Raw genomic sequence first — 20,000 nt, forward strand, 5'->3', positions numbered from 1 at the left:
TTCGCCCACCTCTGAAGCTGGTCAGGTGCGGGCCCGGGCAGCTCCTCACACCTGTCGGCCCTGTGGTGGGCACAGAGTTTGGGGAATCTGTAATCCCCCCTTCCCAGAGCACCTGCTGCCCCCAAACCAGAACCAGCCCAGTGGCGGCCCCACCATGAACGGGGTGCCACTTGCTCTTTTACTAACCTTGGGTAACCTTTCGGGATCACCCGGATGTCTTGGGATCACTTTCTGCAACCTCTGAAAGCCGTAATCTATGGTTGGTTCATTAAGGGCTGCAACAGGACACAGAAATGTAGATCAGGTTAATTACTTTTATGTCATCCATTACTCGTTTATTGCACACTTACAAATAAATGTGTAGTTCTCCTGCTCTGATGCTAAGGCAAGCACCCCTGAATACTAGCTGTGTCTTAAGGAAGAGATTTTCCCCCTTTCTTTTGCACATAAAAGCAACGATTATTTCTGATCTATAATTAGACTGGAAGAAAGTCAAAGGGTGACTCAATATATTGTAAAAATGGTAGTGCAGTCACAAAGTTACAGGTCTTGGGGCCATATATAGCAATCACCACCATCACGATGTGATGTCTGCATCACACGGTGCCTTCCACACTGGCCAGGGATTTATGGGAAACTGGCAATTATGACATATGTCCAGCTATTGCTAGCCTCAGATTTATCCCTGTGGTCCTTTTTTGTCTAGCATATTGCCTGAGCACAAACCAGGCAGGAGGAGCACTTATTCTTGCAAAGCTTTAATAATCTGTGAATGGCTGCCTACAAACTGATGTAGAGCACTATCATTCTACAGCTGCAATCCACCAGCCTCACGAAATTGCTGGCCACAAACAGTAATTAATCTTTTTATCCCTCAAATTGTAATTTTGACTATGAACTGTGCGCGGCCATAAATCAGCGGCACATGCGCTGTGTACAGTGCATGAATCACGGCCGGGACTCCGTCCGACTGCACACACTGTGTTTAACAAGCTTTATAAGGAGCCATCGGGCTTTATTATGGCTCTGCCTGACTCCAACAAAAACTGAGCCTGGAGGCCCGGGGACACGAGTTAAGATGAAAATACTTATTAGAGTACATTACTTCTTGATGTAGATGGCGTTTTCCGTGGAGTCACTCCACGGTGCGTGGCACAACATAAATCAGAGGTTTTTCGGAGACTAATAAGACCTGCCACCATCTATTCATTACTCTGCCTGCAATTTGGGCCATCACTCATTAGTAATTTGATGATTAACACCCCCCAACTCAGCAGGTCTGCAAGGTGCGGGGGCGGACACAGAGACTGCGGCTTCCGGAGAGGACGGCTAGGGGGCCGCCTTTGCAAGTGCCCTCCAAAATAATTGGTCACCGTTCTCGAGTGCTTGGGTGTTGGCGCATCTTGTAAGCAACGCAGGAAGCCTCGCACGTACACTCAATAATGCGGACGAAAGTTGAGGACCACAATACGATTTGACATTCCATCATACATCCCGGAGACAAAGGTCCGCACAGGAATGTGAAGTAAGACATTTTCTTGTTAATAAAGCATTGATCCGATGTATTGATTTTACATGACATGGCTTTTGCTGGGATTTTGCCCTCTTTTTTCTTTGCAAATAGTAAAGCTCTTCAAAATGCCTCGGCGTGTGTGACATGGCAAAATTTCTAACTCTCTGTGATGTAAATTCTATATGTGTAAAACCACTTCATAATCAGACCATTAATCATCAGAAGCTGTCAGCGTTGACTTGGGGGACAATTTGTCATGTCTCTGCCTAGGCCAGGCCAGTGTCAGGCAAAAGCATAGTTCGGGCCGCAGGGCGCGTGCGCGGTCGCCCAGACTCACCAAGCCACTTGGTCCAAAAAGGATTAGACAAAGTATTACCTTTCCTGATCAGGGAAGAAAAAAGGTGGCCCACTGCATTTCTAACATGTCAGGTTTCTCCTCTCCCCCAGCTAATCACCATGACTGTTTGACTTAATGAATCGGCCTGATGAAAGGTGATCAGAAAAGATAGATGGGCGGCCATTATTGATTTCATGCAAATGCCCCTGACAGGTGATAGATGCTTTAATGCAAGCTTTCAGAAGCTTTATGACTTGTAATAACCATACTCTCATTCTGGGAGAGACGCTTTCCAGTGTTTCAGTTGAATTGATATTCTTCGATGCCCAAAAATACCTGAAAGCAGTGTAAGTACGTGGGCCCCTTTCACCTCTCAGTTCAGCCCAAAGAGCACTTATGTCTTGAAAGCAATGCCAAGAATAAGCGCGGCACTCCATTGGAAGTTCGGATGTGACGCGTAATTGTGCACTGTGGGCTCCTGCCAGGCTGGATGCGGGCTGAGGCAAGGGGCTGGGGCTGCCATTCCAGCTCTAAATTCCTTCCAGGGGCTGGGCTACTGGAGGCCCAATGAGTTTACGTTCAAGAATTAGAAAAACTGCCCCTTTTTAAATTGCAGGAGGAATGACACGGATTCGTCGTTCTGGGAGGCTTCTGATCACCGAAGGTGGGGGTACCCAATCCACCTCTGTGCCCCCAAGAGCAGCTGCCTTCTCCAGAGCTCCTGGGTTCTGCAAAGCCTGGCCAACTGGTGGCCCCTCTGGCCCACAGCCCCCCAAACCCTACAGAGCCCACCACCGCCCTGCACCATCACTGGCAAGTTACCCAATGGGAAGAGAAAGCACCGGGGCCTCACGCACATCTCATGAGCCCTCCGCACGCAGAGTTTACGGGCGACAGCCCTGCCGAGCCAGGGCAAGGCGCTGGCACGTCCAGTCACAGAGCCCCGAGCCAGGCCAATCAATACCACTTTCCTGTTTTAGAACTGGGTAATTATGAGGGGGAGAGATTGCCTGACCTTTCACCTGCGCTGCATTACTTTGCTGATATTAAGATAAATTGCCTGATTTTGGGTAAACATATGCTGCAATTCAAACTGTCAGCACTGGTTTGCTCAGGGATAATTTGTATTGATCTCCCAGCTTCTTCCCAATTTTGCTTACTGACCTCGTGGATAATTAGAGAAGGAGGCTTGGGTGAGCTCAAGTCGGGGATGAAGAAGAAATATGAAGAAGAATAAAGCAAATTTGTTTTATGTTAATATTTGTCAGTCCTCCCCCCACCCTCACATCTGTCAGCATCTGGAGAGCTGTAAATTAATGTACTTGGTTCCCGAGCAATTTATTCCCAGGAATTATTTAGCAGCATGCTTAGTCTCCGAACATGTGTCACTGGGTTAAATTAATTTAAACTCTGCCTTAAACACAACAAAAACAAATGTTATTTTCTACTGAAGGGGGAAAAAACAATACATTTCTCAAAATGTATTGTAAGCTCCCAACTTTCTGCATGGAATTTCACATATCTGGATCTGAGAGGATGAGTTTTCTAAGAAATTCCCCCAGAAGTAATTAGTGCCCATTATTTGTCCTGAATTCAAATTTTGCTACGATGGGTTGCTGCGTATAAGAGATGAATGTATGTGTGAAATTATATCGTTTAAGATATGTCAGATTACAAGGCTGTTGTATCAAAAGTCATAAAACAAATCTCCCCTGTGAAATATCTCTTTATTAACCGTGCCATAAGATATTAACATTCCTCATTTAGTGGAGGGCCTTTTATCTGTTTCAAATACATTATTCGTCCTTTTAGAGATAAACTGTATTAATATCCATTTGAGTAGGCTACCGCGGCCTAATGCATAGTAATTTTTGTTGGAGAGCTTTTATTTTAGAATAAGAAAATTACACAGCAATAAAATCTGAATGAATCAGAAGCTAGAATAGCCGGGAATCACACTCCATGCCAAATGAGGCAAGCAGTCAGGCAGCCTGTGAAAGGCCAGATATCCGGCTATCATATGCAGGCCAGTATCCAGAGCGGGTCATACAAATAGAGCCTGACACGACCACATAGACTCAATGATTCCTGCACGCTGGAATAGCCTACAGCTTGGGAAGGATACATATTTAAATATATTTGAGTGTACTGGAGTTAATCTCGTTACTTTACATGCATTAAAGTCATAACAGAAGAAGCATTCTAAATATTTAAGTCATGCCCATGTACTGGGGGATTAATCACACCGCAACTGATAAAATTTTAACGGTCTGTGATGTCAGTTCAAGTTGGGATTGCTGCAGCTAATGTGGCAGCAGAAAATGGCATCAGGCTCTGAGCTGCAGCTGCGGCCAGAGCGGCTCCAACCGGCCTGCTGCAATTAGAGACGTACCAGCGGGCAGGAGGCACTGGGATTTTCTTTCTTGTGACATGCGTGGTTGTAGTTTTCATTTTGACGGCTTAACCTTCTTTGTCAGCCAGCCCTGCCCTGAGTTCATGTTGATCTCTAATACCCCAAAATGTATATGATTATTTTATTAGACCTGAATAGCAAGTCCATTAACTTATAAAAGTCATTCAATTAAATTAAGCAAGGGAACACGTTCAGTACTTCTGGGTTGATACCACAGAAAAAAAGAAAAATTCAGATTGGAAAACATACACGTTTGGGGCCAGTGAGCATTTTCTACAAAGAGTAGTGGAACCATCCATCTTAAATCCAGTTCCTGCACCAAACATTTTATCAAGCAGCTACTACATGCCTGGGGCTTGGTCGTGGGCCCCCACCAGCTGTGGGAAATCCACCCCCAAGGGCATCCCGTGAGCAGCAGCCGAAAGCAGAGGGAACTGCTACAAGGGACTCTGGCAGCTCAGGGCGTTGAGGTCCTCCCAAGGCCTGGAGGCTCCCTGCCTGAAAACAGGACTGGACTGTGGTAGGAAGGAGGGGCCAGGGTGAAAGAGCTTAATTGTGATGGCAACCTCCTGACCAGCCCTGCCAGGGAGAGCTGGAGACCAGCCCAGCCAGCGAGCAGTGTGCGCCGCCTGTAAGTACTCCTAGAGTAATTGCTCTTCCAGCCACAGTTGTGTTTTTAAAATAGTGTCATTAAACACACAAGGGGGAAACTCGCAGGTAGGAAATGAGACGCTTTTAGCATCGCCTCTCCATTGTTTAAGCCCAAGCCCAGCAAGCAGAGAGACATACAAGAAGTTTTAGGTTTAGCACAAATTTTCTTCCTGCCTGAAAAACCTGACTACAACAATAAAAACAGGAAGACATTCATTTGCTTCATTCCAGCTGCTGGTTGCAGCTATTAAATGAGTTCCAGTTTCATTTCAATAATGATCATCTTCCTGTAACTTCCCAATCATGCATTTGTCATAATGCAGTAATTTTCTAGCTACAAACAGATCCTCATAATGAGGCAGTTTTTCACATTAGCAACATAACTACATAATAAGAACATCTGCAGTTCCTTTTCCGAGGGACAAGAACGCGCCTCAATTAAGGCAATGGGGATTGTTAAATAAGATATAGTATATTTTACTAACAGGGAGACCCAGACCCTACCCCAACAGACTGCAAGCCGTCAGTGTGCCTGAATGAACACAGGTTGTAATGTGTAAAAATTAAATAAAGTAAAATTAAATTGCTCAATACAAAGACATTCCTCTAGAGGGTGTTAGTGATTTCAGTGACAAAGTGCTATTTGCTGACAAGTAGTTTACACATTAACCAGCTGAATCCAAGGGGGAAAAATGCCAATAGCAATTATATCACCTTGAGGTTATTAAATGTCCCACTGATAAGTAACTAGGTGAACTTGACCAGGTGATAAAGACTGCTGTGAGCAAATGATTGTGCGGTGAAGAATGTTTTTCTGTCCTGCTGTTTCTCCAGATAGCTTTTCTTTCAAAAATGACTGTATAAAAAGTTGCATTAAAAATGTGTGGCCACGGAAGACAAAATTGATATTTAGCTCCCCCCGAATACCTTGCCCCCACCAGAGCGCCTTCATCATTCCACCTCAAAAACATTACACAAAGTCTGCAAATGCCTGCTTTCTCTCCCTTTTTTAGGCTTTAAGATGATGCTAAGTTCTTCACTTTATCATCAACTGTCTCCTCCAAGTGCATTTCATCTATAAGAAATTCAGATGCTCGGGAAATTAAAATTTCAAAGATCTGCTGCAAAAAAAATCAATGGGGCGAGATCAATGCTCATAGAAATTTCATGAACTTTGAACTGATCCGGGCACGATGATGAGAGGTAGCCGGAGTTTCAGGCGGCTGACGGCTCCTCACGTGGATGAAAAGCGGCCCGGGCAGCTGAGAGGAGGGCTACGTTTTAGATGGGTTTCTGCTTTCATATTTTGTCCGACAAAAAAAATTAATTTTTAGTCTATTTCAGTAACAAGCAAAAATAGAAAAAAAAAAATCTGCCTTCCTGATACGACGCGTAATACCCCGCTTCTTAAGAGCACCTAATGCTTTGCACATTAACGCAGCCATGGAATGAAATCGGTTCCCTCTGCAGCCGATTGCAGGTGCAAATTAATATTGTAAAATGAAGATCAATACATGGACAGGGCCAGATCAATAGTGGCTAAATTATTGCTGCATTTTCCTCCTCATTCAAGATGAGTTGTGTTTTCCTCTCAAAGTCAATACTTTGCAGCTTTTCTCATTAATTTCTCAATAAATTTGGCAATGAATTTCAATCACAGCACTCGGCAGGGTGAGCCAGGCATTGTGGTGTGCACGGGAAGCACAAAGGCCTTGCAGCCTCCGCGTCGTTCACCAGGGGCGCTGCCCGCGGGGGCCGGCCTGGCTCCCCAGCCTGGCAGGAAGACGTCAGGTCACCCTCCTCCTACACCCAGAGGCAAACCTTGTGTTTGCCCTCACAGAAATGACAGTGGCTTTCCTAGCATCCTGGCCGCTCCCGTCCGTGGGGCTCCCCGATGCCAGCAGGGGATGGCTCAGACCTGCCTAGAGTCACCCTGGGTTTCACACCAGTGACTCCAGCATCCCCCCAACCCGCTCACTGCAGGGTATTTCTGTCGAAAAGTCTTCTAAGGTTGAGAAAAACACTGGACTTCTAATTGGAATTAGAGCCACCTCCTTCGTATCGGGAATATTGTTCTGGAATTCACACAGACAGCCCAACCAGGCCTCGTGCACAGGGACCAGCTTCCATTCACCACTGCCTGGCAGCGGATGGCGGCATTGTGATGTGACACCAGGCACAGAAAAGGGGACAGCTCATCTTCCTTGTACCAAAATAATACCCTTGCTGACAACTATTGGATTGCATTCAAACAATTCTGTTTACATATCTCAAAGAATACATTGGATGATGGCTTTTATAGCCGTGTGGAAACTACATCTACCCAGCCCAGCCCTGCAGCTCGGAAAACTAAGGCACGTAGCCTCCTCACTTCTCCGTGGCTTTTGCCTCTGGGGACGGGACTGAGGGAGACAGGCACTTCCCAAGGCGGAGGCTCTGAGGTCGGGAAGTGGGCCCCAGGCATCCTATAACCCTCAAGCTCCCCAAGAAGGCTGTTCTAACGTTTTAACCTAAGTGGAGAAATGCCTGGAAACAAAAGGAAGAGACAACAGCCAGTAAAAGCCACCCTCAACATGATAAAAAGATGTGTGCGATTCAATGCTATATCCTTTTCTTTAAAAAAGGAACATCAAGTGTCCCTCTGCTGCCACGCCTCCCAGAGACTTTTTGCAGGGAGGAGAGAGGTCTTAAGAACCAAACAGGAAATCTAACGCTCTGTGGAGAACCCTCTGAGCAATGGATTTGCACACTTTAAACCAGCGAAAATCTGCACACAGAGGTAAACAGAAAAAGGAGCTCGCAAAGCCCATGCCCCTCCCGAGGCCAGAGGTGTCCCTGCCAGGGTTGAGGACAGAGGCAGCCCTGTCCTGTGCTCTGGGGTGGGCCACACTCCCGTGGGGACGTTCCCAGCTACCCCATGCACTTGTTCAGGCATCTGCCCTCCCCATAGGAGGAAGGCCACCCAACAGGTCACCCTCTGCCACATGCCTGCCCTACTCAGTGCGATGCGCACAGTAGGTGTTCAAGATAATGAGTAACGCAGGCCCCTTGGAGACATCTGGCCAACACAGAAGGTATCACATTTTCAATTTTGAAAAGCCAAAGTGAACGTCATGTTTCTCGTATGTTCACCAAAAAATGTATTCACAAATGTTCTTGGCAGTGTTTTCCATAATATCCAACTGTCCATCAATGAATGAATGGATAAACAAAATGTGGTATATCCATACAATGGAATAGTACTCAGCCATGTACAAGAGCGAAACCTTGATACCCGTTACAACAGGGATGAGTCTGGAAAACACGCAAAGTGAAAGAAGCCAGACACAAAGAAATATATATAATGTGTGACTCCGTTTATAGGAAATATCTGGAACAAGCAGATCCACAGGGAAAGGAGGTAAATTCATGGTTGCCAGGAGCTAGGGCAGGGCAGGGAAGGAAAACCAAGGCACGGGCTACCCTCCACGCTCTCACTTCTCTACAGCTGTCACTTCTGGGGACCAGGACAGATCCAGAGACAGACGATCCCCAAGGGAAGGAGGAATGGGGCAAAAGCTAGTGGACACGGGGTTCCTTTCCATGTAATGAAAACATTGTTGAATTAGACTGATGGTTGCACAAACTTTGTGAATGTAAGAAAAGCCACTTAATTGCATACTTTGGGTGAATCTATAATATGTGAATTATATGTGAACAAAATACAGTGTTGTTAGTGAAAGTAACGTTTCTCATCTGAATTAGAACATATGTGCCAGCTCCGTCTATACTAAGGAAATATCTTCCAGGGCCGGAGTGCTGTTTAGAATAAAGGTGTGTCCAGTACCTGTGTAAAAGCACAGGGCCCCGCACAGGTGTGAACAAGACAGAGCCCAGCAGTGGGGGAAGGGCCTGGTGCGGGGAATCTATTCCCAGTCAGGGAGCGTAACTCTGTTTCCCAACATTATTACCCTTTTCAATCTCCATGGAGGCATTTTTAACTCCTGGTTTTTCAGGCTGCATAAAGAAGAAAAGGAATGTTCTAAGGCAGAGAGGCTTTAAAGACATCACCAAGATTAATGTAAACACTGGAATCCCCAAAAGCACAGCCCTTGAACACAGCATGCTGGATTATGTGTCTCCTATAAAACCGTCCTATTTCCACATAGGGGTTCCCAAATGCCAAGGTGTACTGGGACCAGAAGGCCATCTTGTGCTCATCTGACCTCCTTCTTGCCACGGCAGCCCCTAACCCAACCCTGGCCTTCCCCCCTCACAGCCCCATGCCCAGCTGGCGCTCCTTGACCTGGAAATCCTCAACCCCTGCTGCTCAGCGTCCAGGGGTACAGCGTCCACGGCCACCTCCCCACCACCTCCCCAGGGCGCCCCTCCTCTCAAATCCACCAGCGCCTTGTCTGCTTCTCTTGTCATCAGATGGAACGCCTTCTTCATTTTGACTATTTTATTAACTTTTCCATGTCCCGCTTCATTCCCCCAAGACCTCGAGTCAGTATGATAGCAAATGTGGCCTCTGCACCAGACACGTACCAACTGCCATCCAGATACCAGGCCCCGGGCTGCCAGGATGGAGACTGTCACTTCCCTTGGCAAGGGACCCACTGCTGGGTGGGCAGGTATGTCACCCCACCTGATACCCCCACCATGAGCGCCTATGAGAACCAGTAGCTTCCCCGCCTCTCAGTATCACCTGCTGTGACCAGGTGGGTGAACACTGGGAGCCAGAGGCAGATTCCAAACCACGTTGATGGTGAGCTTCCACAGCACGCCACACCTTCACATAAGACACCGTGCTCACACTACGCTCGTCCCACAGATCATTCCCGCCAGCTGGCATTCTGCAAATACACAGGAAAGGCGAATCGCCGATGTTGGTGGAATCTGGGGTGGTGAGGAAGGGGAGCAGTCCCCTGGTGAAGACGGGCTCGGGCACGTGGCAGGTGTTCACTATCATGGTGCCACAGCAAAGCCAGGACATGGCCTGGAACCCAGTCCTTGGGGTTGTACATACCGAATGCCAGCTTCCCTGGCAGGGGGCATGTGAAGCTGCAGCCCAGTACCCTCCATGGTGTCTGCCGGTGACACGTTTCTCTCACTTACAGGGTATTAAGACTCACTGCACTTCTGAAACAATCACCATCCTAGCCTATGGCCTGTTTACAGTCTTTAGTTTGGGACAGGCCATGGCCTGATGCCAAGCATGTGGTAAAGCAGTCTCGACGCCACCTGTCCTGAAGGCTCTTCCATTGTAAGAACCCTGGAGGAGCCGCCACCCTCAGGTTGGTGCCTGTTTGGAAGCTCAGTGCCCACAGGCCTAAAGCTTGCATGAGATGTTTCTGCAGTGTGAGCATGTTCCTTAGGAAAAACACCAAGTGGGTCTTCCGAACTAGGGCTAGAAGGGACAGCCATCAACAAGCATCTGACTGACCCTAGCCTGGGTGCCTGGGGCTGAGACAAGAAGGGCCAGCGGGGAGATTCCCAGCCAAGGGCCTCCTTTAGAGAAGACAAGGAGGTAAAAAGATGGAGAAAAACCTGGCAGAATCCACCCTCCCCAATCCGATCCCCTGGATTTCCTGACTTTAGGCTTCCTCAGATGCCTAGAGGACGGGTCCAGGCCTCAGAGGCTCCGGGGCTCACTGTGCCAGGCTGTAAGCTCTCTATCTGGGAAGACACAGAAAGGGCTATCTCAAGAGTGTAGGGAGAGGGTGGCATCCAGAAAGGAGAGGAAGAAAAGAATGACCCCGGCCACGCAGTACCTCTAAGAAACTTTCCTCCCAAGATGATTTGCACCAATGCTGACCAAATCTGCCACGGCCTCCTATCTCAATGGGAGCTTCTCTATTTAAAATTTCACACGCTCCGTAATGACCCTTTGAGAGTGTGCCCTCCGCACGCACTCAGGTTCCTTGTGAAGTCAAGTCGCTCCATGTGCTCATGAAAAGCATTTGAAAACTTTGATTTTGCCTTTTAGTGTAGCAAACAGTCCACGTCGCTGACAGCCTTATATTTGTTGTTGTGGCTTTATTTTAAAACAACTCTAAAAGACAAAAGTTACGTTTTACTCATTTTGCTTTTTTTATTTTTATTTTTTGGAGATGGAGTCTCACTCTATCTTGCTTAGACTGGAGTGTGGTGGCACAATCTTGGCTCACTGCAGCCTCCGCCTCCCAGGTTCAAGAGATTCTCCCATCTCAGCCTCCCGTGTAGTTGGGACTACAGGCGTGCGCCACCACACCTGGCTAATTTTTTTTGTATATTTAGTAGAGACGGGGGTTTTACCATGTTGGCCAGGCTGGTCTTGAACTCCTGGCCTCAGGTGATCCACCCGGCTCAGCCTCCCAAAGTGCTGGGATTACAGGCATGAGCCACAACGCCCAGCCTCATTATGCATTTTCTACAACAAATTAAAAAGGCCCAACTGATTGAAATGATAGTTTTGTAAAAGCACTTTTTCTCAGGCTAGGCTTTTGTAATCCAAGCCTTAGCCTAGAGCCAATGTGCACAGACAGGACTCAGGACCCTCCAAAAACAGCCTCACATGAAACCACGAGTAGCCAGGCTCCAGCACTGTCACTGACCCAGCTGGCGGGGCATACGCCAGAGCGAAACATAGTCTATCGATTCCAGCCATGGGCTGTTAGCATTGGGCCCGATGTCCAGCCGTGTAGATTTGGTGCGAGGGAGCTTGAGGCACTGGTAACTTATAAGCCAGAAAGAGAAACAGAGGCAGCGTTTGGTTCTTGTTCTTATTCTTCCAGGACAACAGAGTGATCTATTTCACCTCCTCTTTGGTGCTGAAAGAACCACACACTTCTGTTTCAGGTCCTCTACTGACACGTTTGTGCTGATGTCTCCCTTGGTCTTCAGAGTTTAACCTGTGGGAGTTGTGGCTGGAGTGATCTGTGATATTTAATTTTACATCTTATTATCCCCGCATTATTCTGCACTTCAGGTGATCACACTTATTTTGTTCTAAATGGTCTGCTGCTCTCTTCTCCCACAGTCCCACACCATCTCCTGGACCCACTCCAAGTTGTTTTCAGAAGCACGTCCTACTCAATCAGAAACTCAAAAGTCCGGAGTGTGATCCCGCTCTACCCCCAACTCTCCTCCCTGTAGCCCCAAGAAGGACCACCGCAAGGTGGGTGAGAAGCGGGACCAGAGGACCCACCTACTCAGGGGGCTTAACAGGAAGAGGGCCAGGCCCGCCTCTGCCATCCTCAACCCAACAATTACCAAGTGAAATCCGGATGACCCTTTTGTCCTTTGGGGAAGATGAATGGCCATCTCCTCTCTGCTACATTTTGTCAGGTTTGGTGCTGAAGAGTCAATACCTTCACCTTGACATGGAAACTTTGTGATTTATCAGCTCGTTTCTCCTCCTGGGTTAGCGTGGCCCCGATGAGAGCAGCCAATCGGGGTGCAGGGTGCAGACTTGGTCACAGCCACTTGGAAAACGACCAAAGCCCCCTCGGATGACAGACAAATGTGTCTTGTTAGCAACAGCCCAAAAGCGCTTGACTTGTACTAATAACAAAAAGGCCATGCTGGTCACCGTGGGTCTAAAGACGAAGCACCCTGTCACCAGCCTGGTTGGGAAATTAGCAAATAATGTTCTTTTCCTTGATAAATGGGTGACAGCTCCCTCTCACCAATCATTTTTAACATTTTGATGCATGCCTATGATCCCACTGGAGGAGCAGAAAAGTTTACTGGCCCTCAATTTTCAGATGATGAATGGAACTCTCTAAATGTGCGATTTCTGTATGAGGTATAGTTCATTTTAAGCAATTCTAGTAAATGGGTGTCACTGATTAGGACAAATAGTCTACTTGTGCAATAGCACAAACGGTGTGTCTCATTCTCCTGGCCTCCTTCGAGACGGGAAAGAGAGGGGACAGCGGTGACCCCGGAAGCCCTCCCGGCCCCACTCTTCAAAGGGCCGTGTTATCGAGTCTCACCCCAGCACCCACTTAGCACGCTGGCAGATTAATTGATCATGGTTTGGGTTGATGCTGTGCCGTAGCAGTGGGGAGGACAGTGGTGGGAGCCTGCCCATCCCTCCCTTCCTTTGTGGCTCTGCCTAAGGGGCCCTGAGGACCCTTGAAATGACCCCAGTGATGGCAGTGGGCCTCACTCCCAGGGGAAGGGGCTGAGGCACAGATGCACGCCACCCTAGTTGATATGAAAAAAAAAAGTCACCCTTTGCCATCCATATTTAAACAAAGGACAAAAACTACAGTGGCGTCAGGAGAAGTTGTGTTGTTGGAGTCATGCATTATCTTATGATTATCCCAATTCTGGGCAGGTCCAGAGTCAGCCTGAGCTGAAAACACAGACCCAAGTTATTCTCTGATAGGACCAACTTGACGGAAAAGCAAAGGTGCCTGGAGGGTGTCTATTCTTGGGGGGTTCACTGGGGATCATGGGGGGACGCAGACACCCTTGGACACCATTGACTGGTAGGTTTGAAGCAGGACAGGCAGTGTGGCTGCAGGAGGGCCCACTGCAGACGGGAACGAACAGTCAGCCACGGGGGGCCCCTGGCCACACCATGGGATGATGAGAGTCACCGACAGAATTGAACCAAAGATTCCCCAAACTCCAGGACCCATGGGGAAAGCATGTGGTTTTCATGGAAGGAAGGCATTAGCATTGAGTTGAGCATAGTAAAAATAGTATGATTTGTGGGTGGCAATTAAGCATCATTTGCTCTGTGCATCCAAGTAATTTGTTTGAGGAGCACCGGCCTGGGAGACAGCAAGCTGGGGCTAGCGTGGTCGAAGGGCACAATCAACCCTGCGGTGCTGACAGGACCGCCTCTCAATGCACACAAAAGATCTTTAACACACTTAAGAACCACAAGTGCTTTCACGAGGGGAGTCAAGTGGGACTAAATTGTGGACACCCGCCAGGAGACACGGGAGAAACCCTCACCCAGGGCCAGGACAGCCCTGGAGGACACAGCGTTGCCCCTTGACGCACTGCCAGTTTTAAGGCACGTTATGATTTAAAAGAAGAAGGAAAGTAAACCATAAATACTGTATCAGAAAGAACAGAAACTGTTAGCAATTGCTGGTTGAGTAACGATTTCATAAGCCTGAAGCTGAATGAACGTCCTTGTGCAGAAAATAATCACTTTTATGTTCCCATCTAGTAACTGCATCCCGGGGCTGGGAGCGGTCCAGGTATTCCGCCGTCAAGAGCTCCCTGTGTCCACTTCGGATGTAGTTGCTATCGACTGCCAATATCTTGTTTAGTAACTGGGTTCAGTCTGTCGCAGACAACATGCTGACTCCCAGTTATTTGTGATAATTTCTTTAATTGAGCAAAAGAAATCTCTAAAAGGAGGGTGGGTCAATCAACCATCCGGGTGCAAGAAACCAAGAGTAAGAACACCCGACCCAGCCACGTCCCCAGTGTCCCGTGAATGATGCTGGAAGTCGAGCCACCTCTCCCAACTGGCCTCAGTGCTTTTGTTTAATAGGAAACCATTCTGCCAAATGGACACTGTTAGAAAACAGTAACACACACATTTGTGCCATGATGCTTCACACTTGAAAACGTGTCTATGAAAGTAGTTTCCTCAGTAACATAATTTCAATTAGATGCATACAAATTCCAATCTGTCTTAATCAAATAACACTGTAATGCTTACATTCTAATTAAAAAATAATTTCTTTTATTACTCTTAACCATTTGATGTGTTTCTATGGGTGGAATTATAAATGCGAAACTGCTCAATTTGTGTATACTGCGAGTTTCTCAGGTAGGACATTCTGGGACTATTTTAATTATTATTAAACAAGCAAATGGTACACTATTAGACAAATATTAAAACAAGCATTGCACTCAGTTATTAATTTGCACTATTCACTTTTAAATGCAGCAAATATCTCATTAATTTAATTTTAGGTGCCCACCAGTTTATATTGCATTTTACAGTCTAGAAGGCAATTTACTATTAACTGGCAATTACATACAGAGTGATTGTTAATTCTGCTCCTAAGTGCTAGCCGCTTGAAAATTGTTCTCTCTCTCTAATTTTTGACCTTCTTACAACAGGGTGAGGCACATGGGAATACAAAGAACCAGTATGGAAGCACTGGACATGTCATTTGTGACTCATTCTTTTAATTCACCGTGCTAATCAACTGAACCGCCACAGCCTCCCAAGGTAATTGTGTCTTTATAGGAGTTGAAAGCAGCAAGCGAAAGGGCCTGGATGGATGGGGCCTGGCCTGCCTTCCCCTTCCCACTCGGGGTTGACTAATAGGGTCTGGCTCAGAAAAATCTGGTGTTTCTCAGATCACTGTAAACAGATCATTGAGGCCCTTTGCAAAGTCCCTCCCAGCCTCTGGCGGGCGGCCCCTCCTCTGAGCACAGGTTCATTAGCCCTCTGCCCGGCGGCCCCAGCCAGCCTCACACGGGGAAGGTTAAATGTGAGGGTGTCCCGGCAGCCTCCGGGGCTGGGGGACACTGATGGGAACCAGACGCCCAGGGGACGGTGCCTATGTCGTGACATGCAAAGGGGCTGGCTCAGTTTTCAGCAGGGGAGTGCAATTCCCGGTGATTACCTCATTGTCCCCATCAATTTCGGGGCAATGCAAATCAGACAGAAGCTTCCAGGTCAGACAGGTCATGACCCTACCTTTCCTCTGCTCCCCAGCCTGTAGAGCCTGTATCCCTTACATCACCTTTGAAATGGATATTCCTGTTAATGACTGGGGTGTGGGGGAGCCAATAGGTTAACCTCCAGTCAGGAAAGGCTGGGCTGTGGCAAGCATCACCAAACACCCACTCATGGGAGCATGTCTCGATGGAGGAAATCCCTGAAGCTTCGGGCAGCCAGGACCCTGAGCTTGTGCCCGAGAAGCCCAGTCAGCCCCAGAGTGGGCACAATAGGGGCTGCAGACATAGAAGGTGGGCACTTGGACAGGCTGGGTGGGGGCTGGAACTAAGGTGTCCACTGGTCCCTTAGTAGGAAGATATGAGACCTGGAGAGGATATCCCTGGCCAAGGAAGGCATCCTACCTGGCTGGAGGGCAACAGGAACAGGCTGCAGACAGGAGAGAGCTGCCGCCTCCCTGCACCAGCCCCAGAGCAGCAAGCGCAGGGCCCGGCCATGCTGGGAATTGAGGGGACGCTGACATTGCAGGCTCCGCCACACCACGTGATACCTGCCAGCCAGTGACAGGCAGCTCCTCCCAGCCTACACATCCGCGTCTGTCTCCAAATGCACAGCCCAAGGCCTTTCTCTGCAGCACTGGGGACGGAATCCCCAGGAGACAGCAGGCGAAGTGCAAAGAAAGGACTGGACCTTTCCGCAATCTTCTTTCTTAAAAAAGTCTCATTTCTAACAATAGCTGTGCAGACTTCCCCACCAAAAAGCCCACATATGCAAAGATCTGAACTCATAAAAGGATCTGCTGAAGGCATCCACTAAAGCGTTCATCTGGGATGGGCTGACAGTCCAGTGTAAGAACAGGGGGCTTATTCATCCATTTTTGTGCAGAGGAAGTCAGTCTTGCCACATGCAAACACATGTCACTTTCGTGTCACAAACCAGGACCCTGCAGAAGACACAGGCACCTACACAGGAGCCCACCCCTGGCATGTGCCCACTGAAGCTCAGGTGCTGCTCCATGGCTCACAAGCAATAATCAACACCCGCTTTCCTAAAGAGCTCAGGATTCGAGCAGAGTCCCACAGAACCCAGCCGAAGTTCACCCTCAGTGACTTTCCACAGGAAAGACCATTTATGGAGTGCCTGCCATGTGTTAGACACTGTACATAAGTCATCCCTGATCCTTACCAAAACCTTGCCAGGTAGAGCAGAGGAAAAATTGGGACCACAGGAGTAAGCATATGCCCAGGTCCCAGTCTGTCTGCAAACACCAGGTCTTTGCACGGGGCCTGCAGCCTTTACAGCCAGATGTGCCAAGGGACTCAGGGGCATGTGGTACACATACCAACAGTTTGCATAGGAGGCATGTGGAAATGTGCACTGTGTGGCTTCAGCACACACCGGCAAGGTGCCAGAAAGGACCCCCCGGCCCACGGTGGGATTCTGACATCTCGCCTCTCCCAGGTACCTGGGGCCTACAGATGCTGCACTTTGTTGCACAGCAAAAGTTCTTAATTGTTGAAGTGTATATAAGTGTTTAAAAGGTTCCCCAATTTTTAGAACCCCATTGTGACATGTCTTTGTTTTTTAAAACACTGGGACTCCAAAACCTGGAGGAGCGGCCCTCTCTCCATCTCAGAGTCTTACATGGAAGCCAAGAGGTGTCCGGACATCAGCTCTTTGTTATGCCCACCTCTCCTGTGTTCTTCTGGCAGCTCCTGGGCGCCTGGTCCTGTGTGTGCTGGTCCCACAGAAGGTGGCCCCTAGTGTGGGGTAGGCACTGCCTCTCCCATCCTAACCACATGGAGAGTGCTGAGCTGTCGACTGGACACCTCTGGGACAGCAGCCCTGGCTTGCTACCAAGACCCGTCTAGGCACACCCTGGGGTGACGCTGGGCCTGCTGTACAGTGGGCAGCGGCAGGATTTATATCTTGCCTTTCTTGCTCACTCAGTCCTTCCTAAGAAGGGAAGAGGTTGAAGGATGTCTATTGCCTCTTTAAACCTTCTGAAAGCAGAGGGGGCTTAGCATCCTCCATGTCACCCGCTCTCTGGACAGAGGAGAGGACTGTGTCCCATTGGGCGTCCTTCAGGTGGTGATGGCAGGAGTTGAAGCCCCATCCTCTAGTCCAGGTTCCTGCTGTGGCCCCCATGGCCACCCCAGGACACCAGGCCACAGTCACCCAGCCACTGCACAAGTAGGTCAAGGCCACAGATAGTAAGTATTCATCTCGTTCACTGTCATTGGGTTCCAGCAGGCACTGTCCATCATTAAAAACGTCTCTCAAATATCACAGCCTTTGGAGTTGGCTAAGGTTAGAAATCAAAATGCAAACATGCCTTAAGTTGAAGTGAGTTGTTTGTTTTGAGACAGGGTCTTGCTCTGTCACCCAGGCTGGAGTCCAGTAGCTCAATCAAGGTTCACTGCAGCCTTGACCTCCCTGGCTCAGGTGATCCTCCCACCTCACCATCCTGAGTAGCTAGGACCACAGGCATACACCACCATGCCCCACTAATTTTTAAATTTTTGTAGAGACAGGGTTTTGCCCTGTTGCCCAGGCTGGTCTTGAACTCCTGGACTCAAGTGATTCTCCCGCCTCTCAAAGTGCTGGGATCACCAGTGTGAGCCAACATGCCCAGCCAATTTGAAGTTTATTTACGGCATTTCTCAATAGCAATCCTGAACAAGTGGTGCTAATTCAGCCCTTGAGTGGACAAAGCATTGTATAGAACAACTGTAAGATAGCAAGCATGTGTAACTGCATAGACCACACTTCCTGCTGACAGGAGTCTGTCCCGCACCCTCAAAGAATACGGATCTCCTTTAGGAAGCAGTGTCATGTAGGGTTCAAGACCCCAGGCTGGAGCAAGAAAGACCAGGCTTACATAGGCCTTGCATTTACCGGGGGTGTGGCCTGGGCACTGACTTCATCACCTCTCTGAGCCTCAGCCTGTGCAGCAGAACAGCAGTGACACCACGGGGAAGAGGCATGGAGACCAGTGGACATGCGGCCCCTAGCCCCACATGAAGCCAGGCATGTGGACAGCTGCACCAGTGGTAGCTGGGTGGCTGTTGTTCCTAATGACTCCCCCTGCCACTTTGTTTACAGGTGAGGAGCCCCACAAATGGAGAGAGGTACTGAAAGTCACACAGCCACGGGGGCTGCCCCATCCACGGCTTCATACGCCATCTCAAACAAAGATGTGGAAACCGCACATCCAGCTAAACCCACAGGCCAAGGGGGCTTTGCCCGTCTTTCCACAGACCCCTGCCCCCTCTGTACAGTCTTCCTGTACCCTCATGAGCACCTCCTGGTGGGCAGGAGGCCTCTACCGCTTTCCCGCAGAAGCTGGAGCTGTGAACTCACCGGTGTAGACAAAGCGCCCAGGAGCACCTTTGCAGAACTGCTTGGATTTGTAGGAGAGGGTCACTTCGACGACGCCAGGAATGTGCCTCGGCGGGGTCTGGACTCGGATGGCATGGGGAGTTATCAGCTACAAAAACCACACAGGGAACAGGCGCTCAGCAGCGCTGGCTGTGAGAGGCGGACACTTGCCAGTTGGATATAATTACCAAAATGAGCACAAATTGGACCATCGTCTTGGAATGCCCCCTCCTAGCTGTCACCCAGAGTCTCGGACCTACAGTGTTTTTTAAGAAAAATATCTGCAAATGATCCCAGGTTTTAGTTTGCAGGAAAGGCCACAGGGCATCATTCATATGAAAATTGCCACCATATGTCTCCTTAAACCTGCTTCTAGTAATTCTAGCACTAATTGTTCCAGTGGACCGGGGACCTCGATGGCAGGTTTTAAACCCCAGGGCTGCAGGGCAGGGGGTTGTTCTGTAGCCACCCACGGGAGAAGCTCCTGCCACAGACGAACAGTGCAGTGCGTTAAAAGGGGAATTTGCCATAGGGCACCTTGTGTCAATACACTATTGACAGCTTGTCAAATCCATTCATGAAGACAGCAACAGCGCGAAGCTGACCGAGTCCGCGGACTTACCTCGCTCCACACCAACATAGTTCCGAACACAACTTGCAGCCCGTCAAAGAAGTTGTCGCCAATTATGATGACGGTGGCACCCCCCGTGGTCCAGCCTTCACTGGGACTGATGGCCTTGATGCACGGAGTGGCTGCTCACACAAGACAGAGAAGGCAGACCTTAGAGCCCCGTCCTCCTCCAACGCTGGGCTGCTCGGCCACCGCGCGTCCCGCCGGCCACCACGGGAGGAGAGGCGCGCCGTTCCTCCAGGCGGCACGCAAAGGGCAACCGTAGATCAGCATGTTGATGTGTTTAAAGCAAACTATTAAATGTTTTATAAAGGAAAGGCCGAGCTGCGGAATACTAGTGAGCGAGAAAAAAAAATGGCTTGATATAGCAAATTATGTGTCAGGGCAAATATGACTATTACAAATGATTAAGCATTGCATGCATGTGGCATGTCGATTTATCTGCTT

The 20,000-nt window shown here is 48.8% G+C and overlaps 1 protein-coding gene across 14 annotated transcripts in view; it reads right to left on the reverse strand.

The window, feature by feature from the left end:
• The window catches only part of EBF3 (EBF transcription factor 3), a 129,908-nt gene that overhangs the window by 12,858 nt on the left and 97,050 nt on the right, over positions 1-20,000 (reverse strand). For all 14 annotated transcript variants that reach the window (XM_063670407.1, XM_054436329.2, XM_054436327.2 and 11 more), the window contains exons 9-11: positions 19,545-19,675; positions 18,905-19,031; positions 187-275 (exon numbers count right to left, since the gene is read on the reverse strand). In XM_063670407.1, the coding sequence (XP_063526477.1) occupies positions 187-275; positions 18,905-19,031; positions 19,545-19,675 (347 nt within the window). The remainder of the gene's footprint in view (positions 1-186; positions 276-18,904; positions 19,032-19,544; positions 19,676-20,000) is intronic.

This window comes from Pongo pygmaeus, chromosome 8, assembly GCF_028885625.2.
Source record: "Pongo pygmaeus isolate AG05252 chromosome 8, NHGRI_mPonPyg2-v2.0_pri, whole genome shotgun sequence".
Taxonomy (NCBI): Eukaryota; Metazoa; Chordata; class Mammalia; order Primates; family Hominidae; genus Pongo; species Pongo pygmaeus.